The sequence below is a fragment of the Salvia splendens genome, chromosome 22 (genome assembly GCF_004379255.2).
Source record: "Salvia splendens isolate huo1 chromosome 22, SspV2, whole genome shotgun sequence".
Taxonomy (NCBI): domain Eukaryota; kingdom Viridiplantae; phylum Streptophyta; class Magnoliopsida; order Lamiales; family Lamiaceae; genus Salvia; species Salvia splendens.
Window position 1 is genome coordinate 21,647,953 of NC_056053.1, and position 18,384 is coordinate 21,666,336.

Below are 18,384 nucleotides of genomic sequence, written 5' to 3' on the forward strand. Positions count from 1 at the left end.
TTGATAAATTTTTATGGACGGGTAAGTGGTTAATACTACTAGAGTTAATGTTTTGGTACAAAATCACGAATTTATCCCCTCGTAGTGGATTTCCCGTAAATTCAGAAAAATAACATTATTTCATGTGAAATTTACTACTCCATAAAACCTAAGTTGATAATTTTTGCTACTAATTTTATAGTTTGTAGATATACCAAATTTTGACCAAAATTTATGACTTTAGGGGCCAAAATAATAATAATAATAATAATAATAATAATAATAATAATAATAATAATAATAATAATAATAATAATAAATGGGCCGATAAACAAAAATTGAACCCAGCCCAAAAAACAAGTCAATAAGTCCAATCACCATATAAATCGACCTTAATTATAAGGAAGAAATTGAATACTCCATAAAATAACAACTAACTGAAGTAGTGAAGCGGAGGGGAAGAAGGCGCGCAGCAATGGGAGCTATGGCTCCGCCTCCAAATTGGATCCCCGAAGACGACGTTTTGCTCAAACAAGCCGTTGAGGTACTTCTCCAATTACCTTCAATTTTCACGCTTTCTTCATCTTCTTTTTTGCCTGAGGCGTTAAATTTTACCTGGTGCTCTTTTTTCTGAATTCTAGCTCCAATTCATGCTGCTTGTACTGATTTCGAGTTGTTTAAGATTGAAATAGAAAAGTGCTCATCTTTTATGGTGTTCAAATTGAGTTTTGTTCATGTGATTTCTCCTTTTTAGTAAATAGTTTTTTAATTCTATCTAGATTTATGTGTTACATGTATTTGGAGTTTTCACTCGTAATGCCGTGCCTGAAAAGCTTTAATTTTTCTTTTTTATGTGGTCTTGGTTCATTGTTTGTCTGCTTGGTGTTGATTTTTGTTTTGGTATGAGTTTCTTAAAGCTTTATCTATGGTGATTCTTAGTTTATTTTCAGTTAGAAATGCACGGTGTGGGAAGTTCTCCACATCTTTATGATGAATGGCTCAATGTGAAACACATGTTAAAGATGAATATTGGTATCTTCTTTCTTCATATTGTATAATCTATCATTTTCATTGTCATTTCCTTAGTAAAACATCTCTTAAATAATTATAGATTTCCATATTTATGTAGTATACATATGTTCGAATAAGAATCAGGGCATTCTGTTGCATACCTATATAGTTCTTTCAAAATTTAATAAATAAAACGAATTTTTTAGGAAGTCATTGATTTTTGCAATGAAATTTGAGTATCTTTTTGGGAGATTATTTGTTACTTTTCACGTTATAAATCATGTTCGATTATCCTTCGTAACCCAATCATTTGTACTTTAATGCCCTAGAATGGTGACCTTGAATTTCCATCCATTCCTCTGTTTCTTCTTTTGACTCTAGGCTGGTGCTTCTTTGGAATCTCTAGCTAAAGGTGCTGTGCAGTTCTCTCGGCGATATACTGTACATGAGCTGCAAGATCGCTGGGTTTCTATTCTCTATGATCCTGTTGTTTCTGAAGAGGCATCAGTACACATGTTTGAGCTTGAACGTTCTGGGGTAATAAATCAATTGAGACCTAATAAGTCTGAAGGAGTAAAAGATGTAGCTTGCAGTTCAGTGAAGAGAAGAGCTGAAAGTGTCCGGAAACATTATTATGCCATGCGTAAAAGAATATGCATTGAACCGCTGTATATGATGGATACCAATCTTGCTCCTGGTCCTGGTTATTCTAACTTTAGAGATGGTAATGAATTCTCGTCTGCAGATTGGAAAGTTGGCAATTCAGCTTCAACTGTTCTCGGAGCTCAAGGCCCGGGTTATGGCATTAGGCATCATCCCTCTTCTGAATTTAGGCCGCATGCTGCTGAGTCCACTGGAAATGGTCTTACGCCTGCTTTCAGTGGTGTTCAAAATCATGGGCAAGAAGACCTTGGTGCGGAAAATGTGTCAAACGACCTTCCCTATCGATATGAGGAGAATAACTCATTAACTGGGGATTGCAGTGAGATTCGTGGATTCGTCCACTCAGAAGATTTGCCTCCTTGTAGCTTGTTTGAAGCTGAGGGATTAGTGAACCAGGCAAGTGCGTGTACAGAATTTGGTGACCAGTCATTTCGCAGTTTTGGGTGTTCACCTCCTTTGCCTCACATGCCAACTACGAATAATTCCCATGACATTTCTGCAGCAGAACTGCTCAATGAAATTGCAGATGCAGACCTGCAGCTAAGTGATGCATTTCTGGTTCCCCAGACTGCAAATGAGTCAGATGCATTAGGATATGGTGATGGCCCCTCAAACCTTGAATTTGAAACTCCACTCTCTCGTGATGGCACGATAGATTTGACTTCTAGAACACAAGACTACCTTGAGGAACTGTTTGACCTTTCTAATGATGAAGGGCTACTCTACATGGACAATGATGGAAAAGAGGATATAGGAAAATCTTATCTTGATGGTTTGAGTTCGCTTCTATTGGATTCTTCCAGTCAGTGTGATTTGTCTGGTTCAGGTCTAGATGAGGCTGCAGTGGTTGCAGATGGACATTTAGTTTATAGAAGTGATATACGTGATGGAGGGTCATATAACGAGGACCTCAGTGATCAGCAGGAAGTTGCAGATGTTCAAGTGTCAGCCTCTGAAGTTACCCTAAAAGTAGGCCCCGAATATTGTAATGGAGTCATTTGGTGCACATTAAATACCAAAGACCCAGATATTCCTAGCAATGATGATGTTTTTCTTCCCTATCGCTTTCCGTCTCTAACTGATTCCTCGGGGTCTCACTGGGCATTACATGACCTTAGCTATTTAGGGTCCTCATCGGTTAAGAATTTCTCAAGCACTAGCAATGCAAATGGAGGACACGTTGTGATGAAAAACACACACACATATTCATCTGTTCCTTCTGGCAGGATGGGACAATTCCATCCATCAGATGCGGGTTTAAGATGCCGAAAAGATCATCGAGTTAAATTTGAGTTGCCTGAAAGTAGTGTCCAGCATGCAGCACCTAGAGAAGCTTGGAACAGTGACAACCCACATAATGTCAGTTTAGCAAGTGTGAATGCCAGCAATGTAATCACTGGAGTTAAGGGAGGTCCGACAGAGATGGGACAGGGTAGGAATATTGGCCATACACCCCTCAACCCTCGCAGAGACGAGCATGAAAGTAATTTGGATATTCGTCAAAACCTTCGAAAAAGTTCTGTTGGCTGTCGGAGTGGAGTGGATTGCATAGCTGAGATTTCGAATAATGGATCATCAAATGTCGGCATGAGTTTCCAGTATACTGATGTCCCAAAGGAAATTGATCACTCCCTACTATCAGATCATGAGGAGCTTTTCTCTGAAAATGAATCTGGCGTGCCTTATTTTTCTGATGTGGAAGCAATGGTATAACATCTGTGCTATCGTAATTTGTTAGTTTCCTCTGCTTTGTTTTCATTAATTTCAGCATTTGCTTGATTATGTCCTTCAGATCCTAGGTATGGATTTGGATCCAGATGACTTTGATTTATACACCAATCCTGAAGGTATTTATCCACTTCCCTACATATTAACTTGTGATTGTTTCGAAGGGATGCTCTTAGATAACTACACTTTAAGTTGATTATATGTTTGTAATTATAATCTTAAATGAGTTTCGCTAGAGGTGCTTGTAGAAAGCTTAACTTTTTTATTTTCGCATCTACCTAGTCTCTGTTGGTACCAGAAAAGAACTTGGCTGCCACTCCCTTGCTATTTGGCTTTCAGCAATTGTTTTCTAGTATTTCACATTATGCACAATGAGACCCTTGCAGTCCAGAGATATCAACTTGAAGAAACCAAGAGAACAATCATAAGGCTGGAGCAGTCAGCTGAATCTTTCAGACAGAGAGCCATTACGGCTCAGGGCGCCTTTGCAGTTTTATATGGGCGTTTCTCAAGACATTTAATAAAGAAACCTAAGGTATGGCCTCTCAACCATGTTTACAAATTTTTCATCAAAATGCTGCTTACCTCTGCCATTGTGAGCATTTTCATAATTACTCAGCCAGCTGCGTGCAATATAACAAAATCTGCAACGAGCTTTTTCTGTTGTCTTCTTTTTATTATGTATCAATGCTATGAGGTGGAGTTCAAACCTCTGCCTTGTCATTAGCAAATATTAGGTCAGGTTATCGTTTAACTTGTATGGGGCTCAGCTGTGGTTCTTAAGGTACAAACTAAAAGGGCTCTATACTAAAGCACAAACAACATAAACACCACATTTAGGTCTGTAGATGGGCCAAGTTTTTCGTGAGACTCAGGGCTTGATTCTTTAAAGCTTGTTCGAGCTCGTTTATTGAGGTTTGTTAACTTAAATGAGTCAACTTGAATTTGACACTTTGCTCGTTAATGTTTAACTCGTTAATTAGAACACATAAAGTTATAAGTAATGGAAATGTTGTGAACTTTGAGGTATTTTATGTACAATTTACCGTCTGGATTTTGCTTTACATAAGAATCATATGGCTTTCAGGTGTTACTCGGAAGGGCAACAGATGATATTAAAGTTGATATCGACTTGGGAATGGAAAAAAATGGTGGTAAAATTTCTCGAAGACAGGTATGCTAACCCTTAAAACTTACGTTATGTGAGTAGAAAATCATAATTGTTGGTTTTTTTCTTTTTTGGGCATTGGTTAGGCAACGATGAAGATGGACATGTATGGAGCTTTCCATTTAACGAACCTCGGAAGAACTCCAGTTTACGTGAATGGCAAAGAAGTTTCCCCTGGGCAGAGCCTAGGCCTTATTTCTGGCTGTCTCGTCGAGGTATATATCACATTCTAATCGTCATTAGGCTCATTGTTCCATCTTGCGTATAAGGGGAAGAACATGACTTCCTGTTTCTATATTCCAGGTTAGGGGATTGAGCTTTGTCTTTGAGACAAACCGTAAAGCGATAAAGCAATACATGGATATAGCTTTGCAGGAGAGGGGGGTTTAGCAGAATATAACCATCGGCGAGGTGTTGAACAAGGTAATCATATTCAGAATCGGTACATGTATAGAGTAGTCGTCGCCATTATTTCGCATAGCTCCAAATTTAGGTTGACTACAGTCTACAGCTCTTTTCTGCTAAAAAGATTGTTTCTTGCAGCAGTTTAGTCCCTACCACAATTTTTTGAACCTTGGCAACTTTGTTCATATGCTGTAGATACTCTAATTTCTCAGGAATTAGCCAAGTAGAAAAAGGTTGTGCCACTGTATGAATGTTCAGTTCCTGATTCTGGCTTGCTTTGTGTTGATTGAAGAGATGGCTTGTACTCCCTTTGTCTGGATTAAATGTCTCATTTTGACTTGTCACGGGTTATAAAAAATGTAAAGAAAAATGGATGGAAAAGTTATTGGGACATGGCTCCTACTTAGGGCCGGGGTGGATGCAGAAAAAAAAATGTTGGTAGGGGCTTACCAAAAGAGATGAGTAATGAGAAGTAAGGAATTAGGAGACGAATAATAAAAACTAGAGATAAATACGATGGTTGTTGATAAATTTTAAAAAACAATGTCAACGTCGAAAGAATCGGTTGTGTCAAGAACTAAATTAAACGGATTGTTCCTATCTAGGGGTTCCACTTGTAAATAGATTGAAAATTCTTTTAGTTTTTAATGTGGGATAGCAACATTTTCCATCATTTTTCCATGAATATTGCTTCAAGTGGTGAAATAATACCCATACTAAATTCATATACTCAGAACTAAATTTCATATCTACTATAATTTAATCTCATTAAATAAACGATTCAGCTATATATTTATTATCAAATTTTCCAACATAAACACCCTTCTATAGTCATATAAAAACTCGCCTGGAAAGCCACAACTCACAAATTACCATCTAACTAATATTTTCTTTGAATTTGGTATACCTTTTGTTTCTTTAAATAAAATTCCTTCTTACGTCGATAATTTGAGAGTTAAGTGTCAACAAATCTAAGACTAGTGAATAAAAAACGAATATAAACCTTGGAAATGTTTGAGTGATATAATTATAATGTATTGTATGTGGATAGATACATTTTATATTTATTTACGTACCAACAATATTTATGAAGGCTAACTAGTTTTATTCGAAGCTTAACGACTTTAGAATTTTTTTAAAAAATAATTCTATATTAAAGGGTTTTATCCTTTGAATTTGGGTGCACAGCCGACCTCTGCGAAAGACTTTTTCAACATGTATATAATAAATATTTCAGAATCACATGACCTAAATAAATACTCGAAACAGTTTTGATACATAAAAAAATGGGAGACCCTCCTTCAATGCACATGATATTGTCAATTGTGGTTCTACTTAGAAAAAAGAAACCAGCTGGATCAGTCTTGCCTAAAAATTACTATGAGAAAAGATCAATCTACACATGCTAATTACATAAATGTGCATGGCTAAGTTAGTCATTTCACATAAAGTGATACCGTAGGGTATTAGTTACTCCATGACTTATGAGGATTGAGTATATATAGGTGATGTTCGGTTTCCTAGATAAAATAATATGAATATATAATCTAGGATTGAATTGTGAGATTATTTTAGTCATAGGAGGTTAGCTATGACTAATTATCCCATGATGATCCATCTAGGTTGAGTTATTTCATGAATTAAACACACTACATATTTAATCTCCGGATACAATCTTGCAAACCGAACACCTCATAGTGTACCGAGTCAAGGAACAAACTGAGATCAAACTGTGATAAACCTCCTCACTATTCTGTCGGGACGGGGTGTAGGATGCCTTGGGGCAACCGAGAGAATCGCCTTATGACTTGAAGGATAACTCAAAATTATTAATTAATCTATCAAATATGTGATGAATGAGTCTATATTATTTTTATTTATGGAACCTTTCACCCAAGTATGCACCCCCAATAATATATACTCCCTTCGTCCCTTATAAATAGAGAATTTGGAAAGTACACGGGTTTTAATGCGAAATTGATAAAGTATAATAGAAATTAAAAGAAAAAAAGTGATTGGAATATTGTTAGTGGAGAATGGGCGACCTCGTCGCATTAAGAAGAAAAAGTTACCAAAAATGGAAGCGAACTTAGTGGCGGACCAAAATGACAAAAGTACGCGGACTACTTTTTTAGGACAGATGGGTCGTATTTTCCTTAAGCACATGGATATATAAACTAAAATCGAGGAATCAAACAAAATATACTTTTCCTCGTAAAGTTTTAACAAGGTTGTTGAAGATTTTCGAGCTTTTGATCCGCCCATATCCTCTCTCATTTAACAAGATGTCTTTCCTCATTCAGATATTCACATATGAGTTGTAATTTTATTTTAATAGACAATGCCTAGCCTCCTATTGTATTGTAATTTTCTTTTACTTATTATATACTCACCCAAATTATAATACTAATATTAATGATAAGAAGAAGATAAGAGACTAATAAAGAGCTAACTAAACTTTGACCAGATATAGTCTTTGTAATTTTGGCCTCAATCAATTTAATTTGAGATTGCAACTAGCTGGCTATATATCTTGATGGTCCATGGTCCATGATATGACTACATTTAATTAACATATCTTTAATATATAAATAAACATGAAGCAAATTAAATTAGAGGTGACATATATTAGTATTATACATTTAGCTGTCATTCATTTTTGATTCTACATTTGTGGGAGAAATGGGCTCTCATGACCACCTCCATGCCAGCTTAATTACACTCTCCATGTATGATCCATCACAGTCATAAATGTTTATGTCTGAAACAAAAAGGAAACTTCCTATGTACTGCCAATCCCATGACTTTCTTCTCTGTAATAACTTCAAAAATCACTGTATTAATGGATGCAAACTATATATAATAACAACCAAATATTAAAGAGGGGTGTTTTTTCTTGCCTTGATAGTTGATGATGATGTTAGAATTCATGAGGGGAATTGGACTTTTTTTGTTGCTTTAGGGTGAGGGTTTCATGTGTTTGTACAGAGAAGTTTAGGTTGTAAATTTTTTTGAGAGAAGTCAAACCTTTTTTGCATGTGCATTTAAGAATTGCAGTTGCAATATTTCCAATGCAGATTTGTTTCTTGACCTGGTATTTGATGTTGAGTTTTAATTAGAATAAATAAAATATATGTGGATGGAAATGGATGACTCGTGATTTCACTACCTTTGACTTCATAGACTCATGCACGGAACAGTAATTTAAAGCATTGTCGTTTGTTAATTTGGTTTAATTAATTGCATCTAAGCTCTTTAATAATTCTGTTTCAACTAACTCTTTGAGATTTAGGCGGCTAAGCTGAGTTTGTAATGATTAATATTGTATGGTGATTGACTCTACTACTCTCGTGCATTATTGAATCTCATTATCAATCATTGTTTTTTTTAAATGCTATGAAGTAGTATATGTACCAATGATCGATCACATTTAATAAGTTTGAAGATCGAATGAATAAGATTAAGTTATTGAATTTGAAGGTCTAATGATTTCTATTTTTACATGACAATCTATTATTATTAAATTTATAGCATAGTCTAAAATTTGACTCATTATATTTTGTTATTAATTTTGTGATTTCCATAATAATGATAACATCGTCAATCTGTAATAATAAAATTTTAATATTACTGAACAACTTGTAGCTCTAGAGTGATTAATCTTATAGTTATGATGTCTAAGTTATAACATTATAATTTTATGATAGATAGATTTTGTCGTGAACATGATAAAAAAAGGAAACATTATGATGAGTAAAATTCAATATAAATGAAATAATGTTTTGTTTGCATGTGTATACTTCGATGTGTTAATCATAGAAAATTAATTATAATCATGTGTATATTGTGATGAGAAAGCTATGATATTATGATGATCAAATTTTAGCGTTATAGACAGATTTACAACCTTAAAATTTACAACTCTTAATATACGATTTGGATATTACTAACGTTTTGTGCTAATTTCATATATTTGAAATGATTTGATTTTCTAGCAATCCCATACCTCCAAATTTTGATCCAATGAATATTATGGAGTATGATTTTTGTTTAGCATCAAGGATTTAGTAATACTCTAATGCACATCTATACATATATGCGTGTGGGGTAGTGATAAAATGCAAACTCTATATATTGTGCAAACTCCAAACTCATCAACACAATATCAACATAGTTTCAACACAATGTTAATACAGTGTAAAATTTCATGATTTTGATGTCAACACAATGTCAATACATGCAGTGGCGGATCCAGACTTATTGGATTGGGGGTGCGAATTTTATGTTAAATATTCCCTCCGCCCCATAATATATGGTACACTTGCGTAATGTCGCGGGGTTTTAGGAGATGTTATTTTGTGTGTCAGTGGAAAGAGAAAATAGTATATTTATATTAATATGAAAGAGAACTTTTTTCAAAAAAAAATTTGACATTTTTGTGGGACAAACTAAAAAAAGTATGACATCTATTATAGAAAGGAGGGAGTATAACATATTTAAAATAAAATAATAATATTTAAAATTACATCTTACAATAATATTCAATTTTTAAGTTATTTTACAGCATAATTAAACTTAGAATCGTATCACATAAAAACAGCTAATATAACCATAGAATAAAAGCATAAAAAGTGTAAACTAATTGAATTTCTGAATTCATACTAAAGTATTAAAATGTTAATAAAAAATGAAATAAAATGCAACCAATATCTAAATTCTAAAATAAAAAATAGAAAAATAAACAAATTCACACCCATACATTAAAAATAAAATAAAATATAGTACTACCTAATACTTACAAACCCAACCTAAAATCTGCAAACATATAAACTTATAAACTAAGTAGTAACTAAATTATATAAAAACATAAAATACCAAACTACTTAAACAAATGGCTGAAGACACAAAATGCTCAAGGTTGGGGAATCGAACTCGGGTGAATCCTATGCAGAAGTGCTTCAGGAACCACTAATGCATTTGACTACTTTGTAATTTCAATATATATATTACATTAAGAACACATTATTTTGGGGGTACAATTATACCCCCTTGTTCTGAGCTGCATACACCAGTGAATATAGTGTCAACACAACATCAACCGTTGACACTGTATTGACATCTTTTGTTGCTGTTATTTTGTCATCTGTTGACATTTTCTAACGGTCCAGATTATAGTTTGAGGTTTGTACAATATTTAGAGTTTGCATTTGATTACAATTCGTGTGTTTGTATAAATATATATATATACCTACCGGGTTGCGTTAGTGTGCTAACTAATTTACAGTAATAACTAATAACTTTCAATTCTATGTATTAAAATTATCAACACAAAGACATAATTATATCAATACAACATGTAAATTTAAATATCAATACAGAGACATAATTTATCAGCACAAGAAAGATTGATAAATTTATGCCTTTGTATTGATATTTTTAACATACAAAATTGATATTTAGTTATTAGTTATTACTGTAAAAAGTTAGTTTTTAATCACACATGTACCTATATATATATATATATATATATATATATATATATATATATATATATATATTCAATTCTTGAACTAAGAAATTTCATGTCTAAGTCGTTTCACGTTTACAAAACTTTCTTTGTGTAAGTCAACCTATGAAACAACTGTGTTAATTGATTGATGTGAGAACAAATTAAACGTCACTGTTGCTGACTTTAAAATTTCAAAATGTAACGAATAATAAGTCAACGGCCTTTGGATTTGAGGTATAGAATTTAGTCACTAAAAAATGGTAAAGGGATTTTTTTCTATTATAATAAAGATGTTAATTTATGTTTTTAAATATGCCATTAATACTTAAAAAAGCGTTCACATTCTTGATATCCCGACCAAAATTAGGGATTACAAATGAAAGGGTTTAAGAAAAACAAAAAAATAAGAATAAAGAAGAATGGATTGAGTAAGAAGTGTATATCATAATGTATGGTTTGATAAGGTTATAATTATATGAGAGTAGAAAAAACAAACGAAAAAAGGAAAATAAAAAGAGAGAATGATTAATAATGAAAACTCATTTAGTTGAAAACACCACAAGTATTAATGTGTACCATTATATTTCTAACTCTATAATTAGATATAATTGGATTCAAAACGTGATTTCTGAAGCAAATATTTAATTGTTGTTAGTGTAAAGCTGAGATAAAATTGCCAAAAATATAATACTAAAAGACATTCAATTTTACTTTGAGATTTAATTTTAAAAGTTGACAATTTGTTAAGCTTCTTGTGTAGAGACAATGGTGACCGGGAAAACGAAAGATAGATGTTGATCAGTCGAAAATATCAAAATCCAAAATTCATATTCAAAAGATAATTCATTAATATCCCAGCTCATAAAGTTACATACTGTCACCAACAGAAATGGCAAAATCTCGTGTAGGCATATCTTTAATTTAATTTCAATTACTGATTTTACTTTGATGATTCACAAATTGAGTTGAGCACAAATCAAATAGTATGAAGTATTTAAACTAACTATAAAGAAATCATGTTTCAAATTAGGCAAGCCTTAGGCATGAAGTGTAATTAGATGATAACAATGCCTTTTCTTCCCAATTTGCAAACCATCTAAATTAATTAAAGTAAAACCCTAATTCCAACATCTCATTATATGGAAAAGAAAGTACATATATTAGAGCTTATTTCTATCCAGCACATATGCAAAGGCTATAAAGGCGCTACAAATAATTACACTTTGATATCTCTAAAACACTAGTAATTAGAGATAATCTACATACATGTAGTAAAAAAAGCCTAAAACCATCCCAAAAATGGCCAAATTTCATTTTTTAACCATAAAAAAGCAGTTGCCCTAATCATAATTAAACTAAACTCCTGAGTTGTTTTGAAGAAATTCTATTTTTCTTCAGAACAAATCAGCAGTTTCACCCAAGGCCAAGTCCATGAAATCCCCATCCTGCCCCTGCGCGGCCGCGTCGTCTAGCAGCCACTTCTCCAGCAGGGTGAGGGGCATTTGCGTCTCGAACTTCACCTCGCAATCCGCCTCCACCGACGCAGGGAACGTCGTGCTGATCGCGCCATCGCTAGGGCTGGAGCTCAGCCCGGCCGAGAAGTTGGCGTTGCTGTCGGAGGAGACCGCGGATGGTGAAGAATTCGGAGACTTCTTCATCCATTTCTGCAGCAGACGAGCGATGTTCTCGGTGCTGGAGGCGTACGTGGGCGTCGGCACCACCGAGTTGACTCGCTGAGGTAGGGTTAGGTTTGATTCCATCACGGAATTGGAATTGGAATTCGAATTGGAATTGGAGATGGAGATGGAGATGGAGATGGGTTTGTCGAGGGATAGCGCCTCGCATAGGGCTTGTTTGGTCGTGTGGATGTCGGTTTGAAGCCTCCTCTCCCACTGCCCTTTCGCAATCGATTTCATCTCCGAGTCATCCCCCTTCCCGCCTTGGCCCTTCCCCAGCTTCTTCTTCAAGTGCGTGTTCCAGTAGTTCTTGATGTCGTTGTCTGTTCTCTGTGGGAGGTATGAGGCTATAGCAGCCCACCTACAGTTATTGTTGGAATATGAGAAATATGTTAGAGGAGTAATTTAGTTTTTGCACGAACTAATTCTAAACCATAGATCTTGTGAAAAAATCACCTGTTGCCGAGGAGGGCTTGGAGGTGGATGATCATCTTCTCCTCGTGCTCGGTGAAGTTTCCCCTGCGGATTCCCGGGCGGAGATAGTTGGTCCACCGGAGACGGCAGCTCTTGCTGCATCTCAGCAAACCTACAAAACGAAGTAGCCAACAAAAATTAATATGCCATCAAAGAAGACAGTGGCGCCGCTGCACACCATTTATTGCTCAACATTAAATGGTTTCAACTACTCCAAAAAAAAGAAAAAAGCAGATTTGATTAAAATTGGATCAACTATTTTGATCAGATTAGTACCTGTGTTAGTAGGAACAGCCCTCCAATTGCCCGGACCGTGCTGTTGAATGTACGAGACGAGGACGATGTCTTCCTCGGGAGTCCATGGCCCTTTCTTCATTCCCACTTTATCACAGCAAGGTGGCCTCCCCATCTCTATACTAAAACTACACAAAATCAGTGTGTTTGTGTTTAAGGAGGAGAAGAAGAAGAAGAAGAAGAAGAAGAAGAAAGAAAAGGGTTTTTTGTCTTATTTTTTTCTTTTTTTGGGTGTTGAAATTGAAGAGAGATTGTAGAGACAAGAGTCTAACTGAGGGGGAAGAGATTTGTCCGAGGAAATATCTAGAGAAGGACTGCATAGGCTGACTATGAGAAATAAAAAAAAGGCTATTTAATCTTCGAAATAGTCAAAACAGGACAGCAAAGATCATTTACTCCTTTGCTTGAAAAAAGTCAGCTTCTCTCTCTCTTGTGGTTAAGGGTATCCATTAATCACTGCGCCCCTCATAAAACCGCGTGGCAATCAATGTAAAAAAAAATTTAATTGAATTAATAAGAATACGAAATCACATAATTTTGTTGTACCACACATGATAAATGGACATTATTGATTTGATACGAAGAAGAAATTATTGGGTTTGGAGCTAATAGTTTTTAATCTGTACATCCCTAAATCATAGGCGGGATCGCTCTTTAAAGATAGATGCATCATTTTTCAGAAGTAAAATTCATTTTTTTAGAAAAGTAGTGGTAATTATAAGTCCAAAATATTGATGTCATCTGAAATAAATACTGAAGATTTATTTTCAAGCCTTTGGACTAATGAAGAGTGAGTGTGTCACTTGTAATCTACTGTAGTCTTCACCTTTGCATAATTTAGTTGAGGTTATTATAGGCATCCATATAATGGAAGAAGATATCAAATTGTACCAATATTCTTCATTTAATTTCTTACGGTGAAAATTATGGCTATGATGAGTACATAATAAAGGTTGACAAACTTAACACTCTAGCTAGTACAGTCGAGCCATGTTGTGTGTGTCGGTTGAGTCAGATAGGACCCGTCCCGTTCCCGACTCAAACATATTCTATGATTTAGATGTACGCTTGTGATAAATTAAAGTAATGATTGTATAATTGAGTTATCATTGTTATGAATAAAACTAATTGTTATTATGAATTAAAAGTTAAAAAAGCCCTCAAATCCTTAAGGATATTTTAGACTTTATGTAATCAAGTACTGATTTGTATTCGAAAATCATTATATCAGGTATAAAAAAATATTATTAGATCACTAAATTGGAAAATATTACCTTAAAAATAATTGCGTGCCTTCAAATCGAATTATGTTGTCAAATTGGTGTTAGCTCACTTTCTCATATAATCCCTATACAGTAGAATGTGACAAAATAGAAATTAATCTAGAACAGCTTTAGATGGTATCAGAAATATACGGTGTGACAGGAATGAAATTGGAGAAGTAGAAAACGACCATTCATATCATATATTGATTAATAATTATCTACTTGTTAATATAAGACTTAGTCAATCTTGTAGGTGGTTTGCTTGTCAATTTTCGTCACCGGGGATTCTTCGATAATACTGAGATGGGTACTAAAATTTGGACCGTCCATTCAAGTCAGTTTATTTATTTATAAAATTACTTAATATGTAAATCACATTTAATTATATGGGAATAAACGATCACAACACGGAAAATTACGTGGTTCGATTTACTGAGGTAAATCTACGTCCACGGGAAGAAGAGAGGGCAAATTTGTATTGCTTGGTCTCGCTTACAGATTACAATACTGATTTGCTATAAGATTCAGGATCTAGAGCTTAACCCTCGTCTATCTGATCTAAGTTCTATTTATACACTCGAACTAAGATCGTGGTTTGCAGCCCTGGTAGTGGGGTTGATAACTGCTTAATACCACTAAATAGATCGTGGGTGTAATGGAGGTAGCGGGGTTGATTACATGGGTCCACTATCTCCTTGTTCGGTCGAACACTGAGACCGAACTGCTGAACTTTGCCGATCAGCTTTTGCCGATCTGAGAGTTGAGCTCGATTGGTCGGCTTTTACCGAGCTATAGGCTGTGACCGAACTCTTTGGTTGTGCCGAACTGATACTACCGAGCTATAGGCTGTGACCGAACTCTTTGGTTGTGACGAACTGATACTCTTTCTTGGGTTTTGGGCTGATGGGCCGTCACTGCTATCGGGCTCGCACTTATTGTTTAGTTGTTTAGTTCGTATCCCATCACCACCCCCCCCGAAAAGCGAAGTGAATCACTTCGGCATTTCGGATAAGTGTAAGGGGGAGGCTGACGTCAGGGGACGTGCTCTGCACGTGTCTGCATTAAATGTGACAGCAAATCCGGCCAGAGAATCCAGAAAAAGTGGGATTTGAAACGGTGCGACGAATTTGAAATGCCTTTGCGAATCTGATAAATATTTCCTCTCTTCATCATTGGAATACTTTTGCGATTATTTCTTCTGTATTCTCTCTCTTTTTCGTAAAATTTTCTTCCGCTTCTTCAAGAATTTCTTCAGAGACTTTCGACCATCAAAGAGTAAGAATCATGTCTTCTTCTTCTGAATCTGTTTCTGAATCAGGTAGTGGTAGGAAGGGGGGTAAGGGGTCTTCTGGCCGGAAAAGGTCCGGGGAGAAGACGGTAGAATATTTCCACAGCATTTTGAGTAAGGATACTGTGATATCCTTACACGGAAAATATTTTCTTCCTGGGGGGTTAGTGGTGATTCCCGACGACATTCATAGGGCTAACTCGCCGCCGGAGGGTTATGCCACCGTTTACGAAGCCTGCTTAGAATGCGGGCTTCGTTTCCCTCTTCCCCCTGCCTTTGTAGAGCTTCTTGATTTTTTTCAACTTCCTTTAGGTCAGGTGACTCCAAATTCTTGGAGGCACTTATCGGCCTTTGCTGCCGAGCTGCGTAGACTAGAAAAGGATCTGTCTCTGAGGGCAATCCTTAATTTCTTTCAGTTTAAGAGAAAGGGATCCTGGTTTTACTTGATCCCTTTACAGCCCTTCAGAGCATTCTGTAAAACCAAATGGCCGAAGTGGCAAAATCGTTTCTTTTTTTACAATAGGACAGCGGCTCCGGACTTTTCCTGGAGAGGGCCGAAGTCCGTAATTCCTCATCCTCGGGTAGAACCGTTGGACGAGCTCGAGGGCGAGCTCAATAAGATTCCCATGATTAGGAAACAGTATTCGGAATCTGAGCTCGTCAAGGGTGACTTCGTGTTCGATTCCTCGTCTTCGGACGAAGAGACTCAGGGTGAGGATTTCTTTTTTATGCTTTACTGCTTTAGCGGCGAAAACTAACTTTGTTTTCTCGCTTTTTGGCAGTGAACATGCTAAGCAGGCTAGGTCGCAAATCCTCCGAATCCAAGGAGCCGGAGAAACAGAGAGCCACCAGCTCGGCGTCTGATGCCGAGAAGAATCCGAAGAGGCAGAAGACCTCTTCGAGTCAGTCTTCGGATCCAAAAAAGCCGGAATCGACTTCGGCAAAGGGGAAGGCGAAGACTCAGAAACCCCCAAAAGCGCCGCAGAGAGACATTGTCCTGGGGGGTTGTGGATCCGGAGCGGTTGCGGCCACTTCGGAACATATCTCTGAGCCCTTTTTATGGCCAAAGGACTTTGTGGAGGTGAATTTCCTTCTTGATTTTCTGGTTTTGCTTCTTTCCTATATTTTTTGTGGCCCCTCTGTTGACTTTTTTCCTTTTTCCATTTTCAGAGGAACAATATGCTCTGCAAGCTCGTCACAGTTGAACTCTCTAAAGCGTCCAGCGATTATGATGAGATGCAGAGGAATTTGAATGCTGCTCGTCACCAGGCCGAACAGGCTCGGGCAGACTTTGAGGAGGCAAGGGCCGCTAGGATCTCGGCTCAGGATGAAGCCCAGCGTGCCAAAAACCAGCTCATCATCCAGAGAGAGCAGTCGAAACAGAGGGAGGCTGCTGCCGTGGTTGCTCAGGGGGAGGCTCTCCGTGTTTACACGGAGAAACTCTTTTTGAGCAATCAATTTTCGGCCCTTATCGGCGATCTGCTGAAATTGATGACCGATAACGCTGAGCAGGAACCCGGAGTCGTTTTGCCGCTGTATGGCCGAGAGATTGCAGCGCGCCTCCAGAGTCTGCCGCTCCTTGAGGAGCTTGCGTCTTCATCGGTCCTGCTTTCTGCTGAACGAGTCCGTAATTGCCGTGCTGACCGTGACGAGAACATGGAGGCCATCTTTGCCTCCTTGGGGCCTGTTTCACCCGCTTCAATTTTCAAAGAGGGTGAGCAGGAAAATGAGGCCGGCCGGGAGACCGAGCAGGAGATGCAGCAGATCGGCGATGGGGGCGCCGAGCAGGAGGGAGGGAATAGGGAGGCCGAGGCTGAGACCGAGGTAGACAAGGAGAAAGAAGCTGAAACCCACAGAGAAACCGGAGACGAAACTGGCGGAGTATGATTTCGTCTCCCTTCTCTTAGTTTAGTTTCTTTCTTTCTATTTGTAAAATGGCCTTGAAGCCCTCCTTGTGTAAATTTTTTCTTTGAATGAAAAAATTCTCCTTTCTACACTCGTGTCTTCTTTATAGCTTTTCTTAATCTCTTTTACTCCTATTGTGGTTTACTGCCTGCTCGGTAAACTGAAATGCCGAACTGACATAGCTGCTTCGTATTCTTTACTCTAAGGAGCTGGAGGTACTTCACTGGAAGCGGCTATACTCTTCGGCTTTAAATGAAGCTGAGAAAAAAGCTATAGATGACCAGATGAAGTATGATGAACTCTTGGCTCGTTTAGTGGAGCTGGAGTCCAACAATAAGGACTTAGAGTCCATAAGGAGAGATCTAGAGGCCGAGCTGAATACTGTCATCGCTGAGAGGACTGCATATGAAGATTTCATCTGCGGGCGCGGGGGAATGACTATATCTGAAGTTCAGAATCAAGTTGATGAACTGTGGGAGGAGCTTCATGTACTCCGGAGGAACAATGCGCTGGAGAGCTCGGCTTGCCAACAAGTTGTGAAATCATTGCGGCGCTGGGCTTCTCGGTACGACATCATTCTTTCCCGGCGTCCTTCAATCGAGAGATTCCTTAGCCGTTTCCCGCTAACAGACGCTCATGCTCCAACTCAAACCTCGGATCCACTTACTCAAACTTCTACTCCAAATCAGCACCGGACTCAGGAGCAACCGGAAACGTCAAGACAAGAACCTACTCCAAGTCAGCAACGGACTCAGGAGCAACCGGAAACGTCAAGACAAGAACGCCCTGAAGTTCGTAGAGGAGTGGTGAATATGAGTGAGCAAGATCAGCGAATGCTTCGTGAAGAGACTCTTCGCCGCCGAGGTGCTAGAACTTCCCGGACTCAGAGAAGAGGCGGTAGGTCGATCAGAGCATCTCGTCCACCTACTGATTCTTCAACTGCTAGGAACGCCCGAACTCAGCATCATGAGGACTTTTTGGATAGGTGGCTCAACTTTAGCAACCGTAGACAGTAGAGT

The 18,384-nt window shown here is 37.3% G+C and overlaps 2 protein-coding genes across 4 annotated transcripts; one reads left to right on the top strand and one right to left on the bottom strand.

Moving 5' to 3' along the window:
- Positions 1 to 415: 415 nt before the first annotated feature.
- LOC121786385 lies at positions 416 to 5,258 on the top strand. 3 transcript variants are annotated; one of them, XM_042185006.1, is made up of 7 exons: positions 416 to 523; positions 1,372 to 3,360; positions 3,446 to 3,500; positions 3,768 to 3,916; positions 4,469 to 4,555; positions 4,636 to 4,764; positions 4,853 to 5,258. In XM_042185006.1, the coding sequence occupies exons 1-7, from the start codon at positions 455 to 457 to the stop codon at positions 4,937 to 4,939; spliced, it is 2,565 nt and encodes an 854-aa protein (XP_042040940.1). In that variant the 5' UTR covers positions 416 to 454; the 3' UTR covers positions 4,940 to 5,258. The 3 variants fall into 3 exon arrangements, with proteins under 3 accessions (XP_042040940.1, XP_042040942.1, XP_042040941.1); XM_042185007.1 differs by having other exon boundaries at positions 417 to 523; positions 1,397 to 3,360; XM_042185008.1 differs by lacking the exons at positions 4,469 to 4,555; positions 4,636 to 4,764; positions 4,853 to 5,258 and having other exon boundaries at positions 3,664 to 3,909.
- A 6,316-nt stretch (positions 5,259 to 11,574) lies between these two features.
- On the bottom strand, positions 11,575 to 13,241 carry LOC121785702 (myb-related protein 306-like). The gene is made up of 3 exons (XM_042184111.1): positions 12,890 to 13,241; positions 12,596 to 12,725; positions 11,575 to 12,500 (listed from the first exon to the last, which is right to left on the bottom strand). The coding sequence occupies exons 1-3, from the start codon at positions 13,020 to 13,022 to the stop codon at positions 11,858 to 11,860; spliced, it is 906 nt and encodes a 301-aa protein (XP_042040045.1). The 5' UTR covers positions 13,023 to 13,241; the 3' UTR covers positions 11,575 to 11,857.
- Positions 13,242 to 18,384: the final 5,143 nt, after the last annotated feature.

Excerpts from the sequence above, each read along its gene's own strand:
- LOC121786385 (XM_042185006.1), top strand. The coding sequence starts at position 455 with ATGGGAGCTATGGCTCCGCCTCCAAATTGGATCCCCGAAGACGACGTT. Across the intron at positions 524-1,371 it reads TGCTCAAACAAGCCGTTGAG|GCTGGTGCTTCTTTGGAATC; the intron begins GTACTTCTCCAA and ends TTTTGACTCTAG. Across the intron at positions 4,556-4,635 it reads GTAAAATTTCTCGAAGACAG|GCAACGATGAAGATGGACAT; the intron begins GTATGCTAACCC and ends GGCATTGGTTAG.
- LOC121785702 (XM_042184111.1), bottom strand. The coding sequence starts at position 13,022 with ATGGGGAGGCCACCTTGCTGTGATAAAGTGGGAATGAAGAAAGGGCCA. Across the intron at positions 12,726-12,889 it reads GGCTGTTCCTACTAACACAG|GTTTGCTGAGATGCAGCAAG; the intron begins GTACTAATCTGA and ends TTCGTTTTGTAG. Across the intron at positions 12,501-12,595 it reads CAAGCCCTCCTCGGCAACAG|GTGGGCTGCTATAGCCTCAT; the intron begins GTGATTTTTTCA and ends CAATAACTGTAG.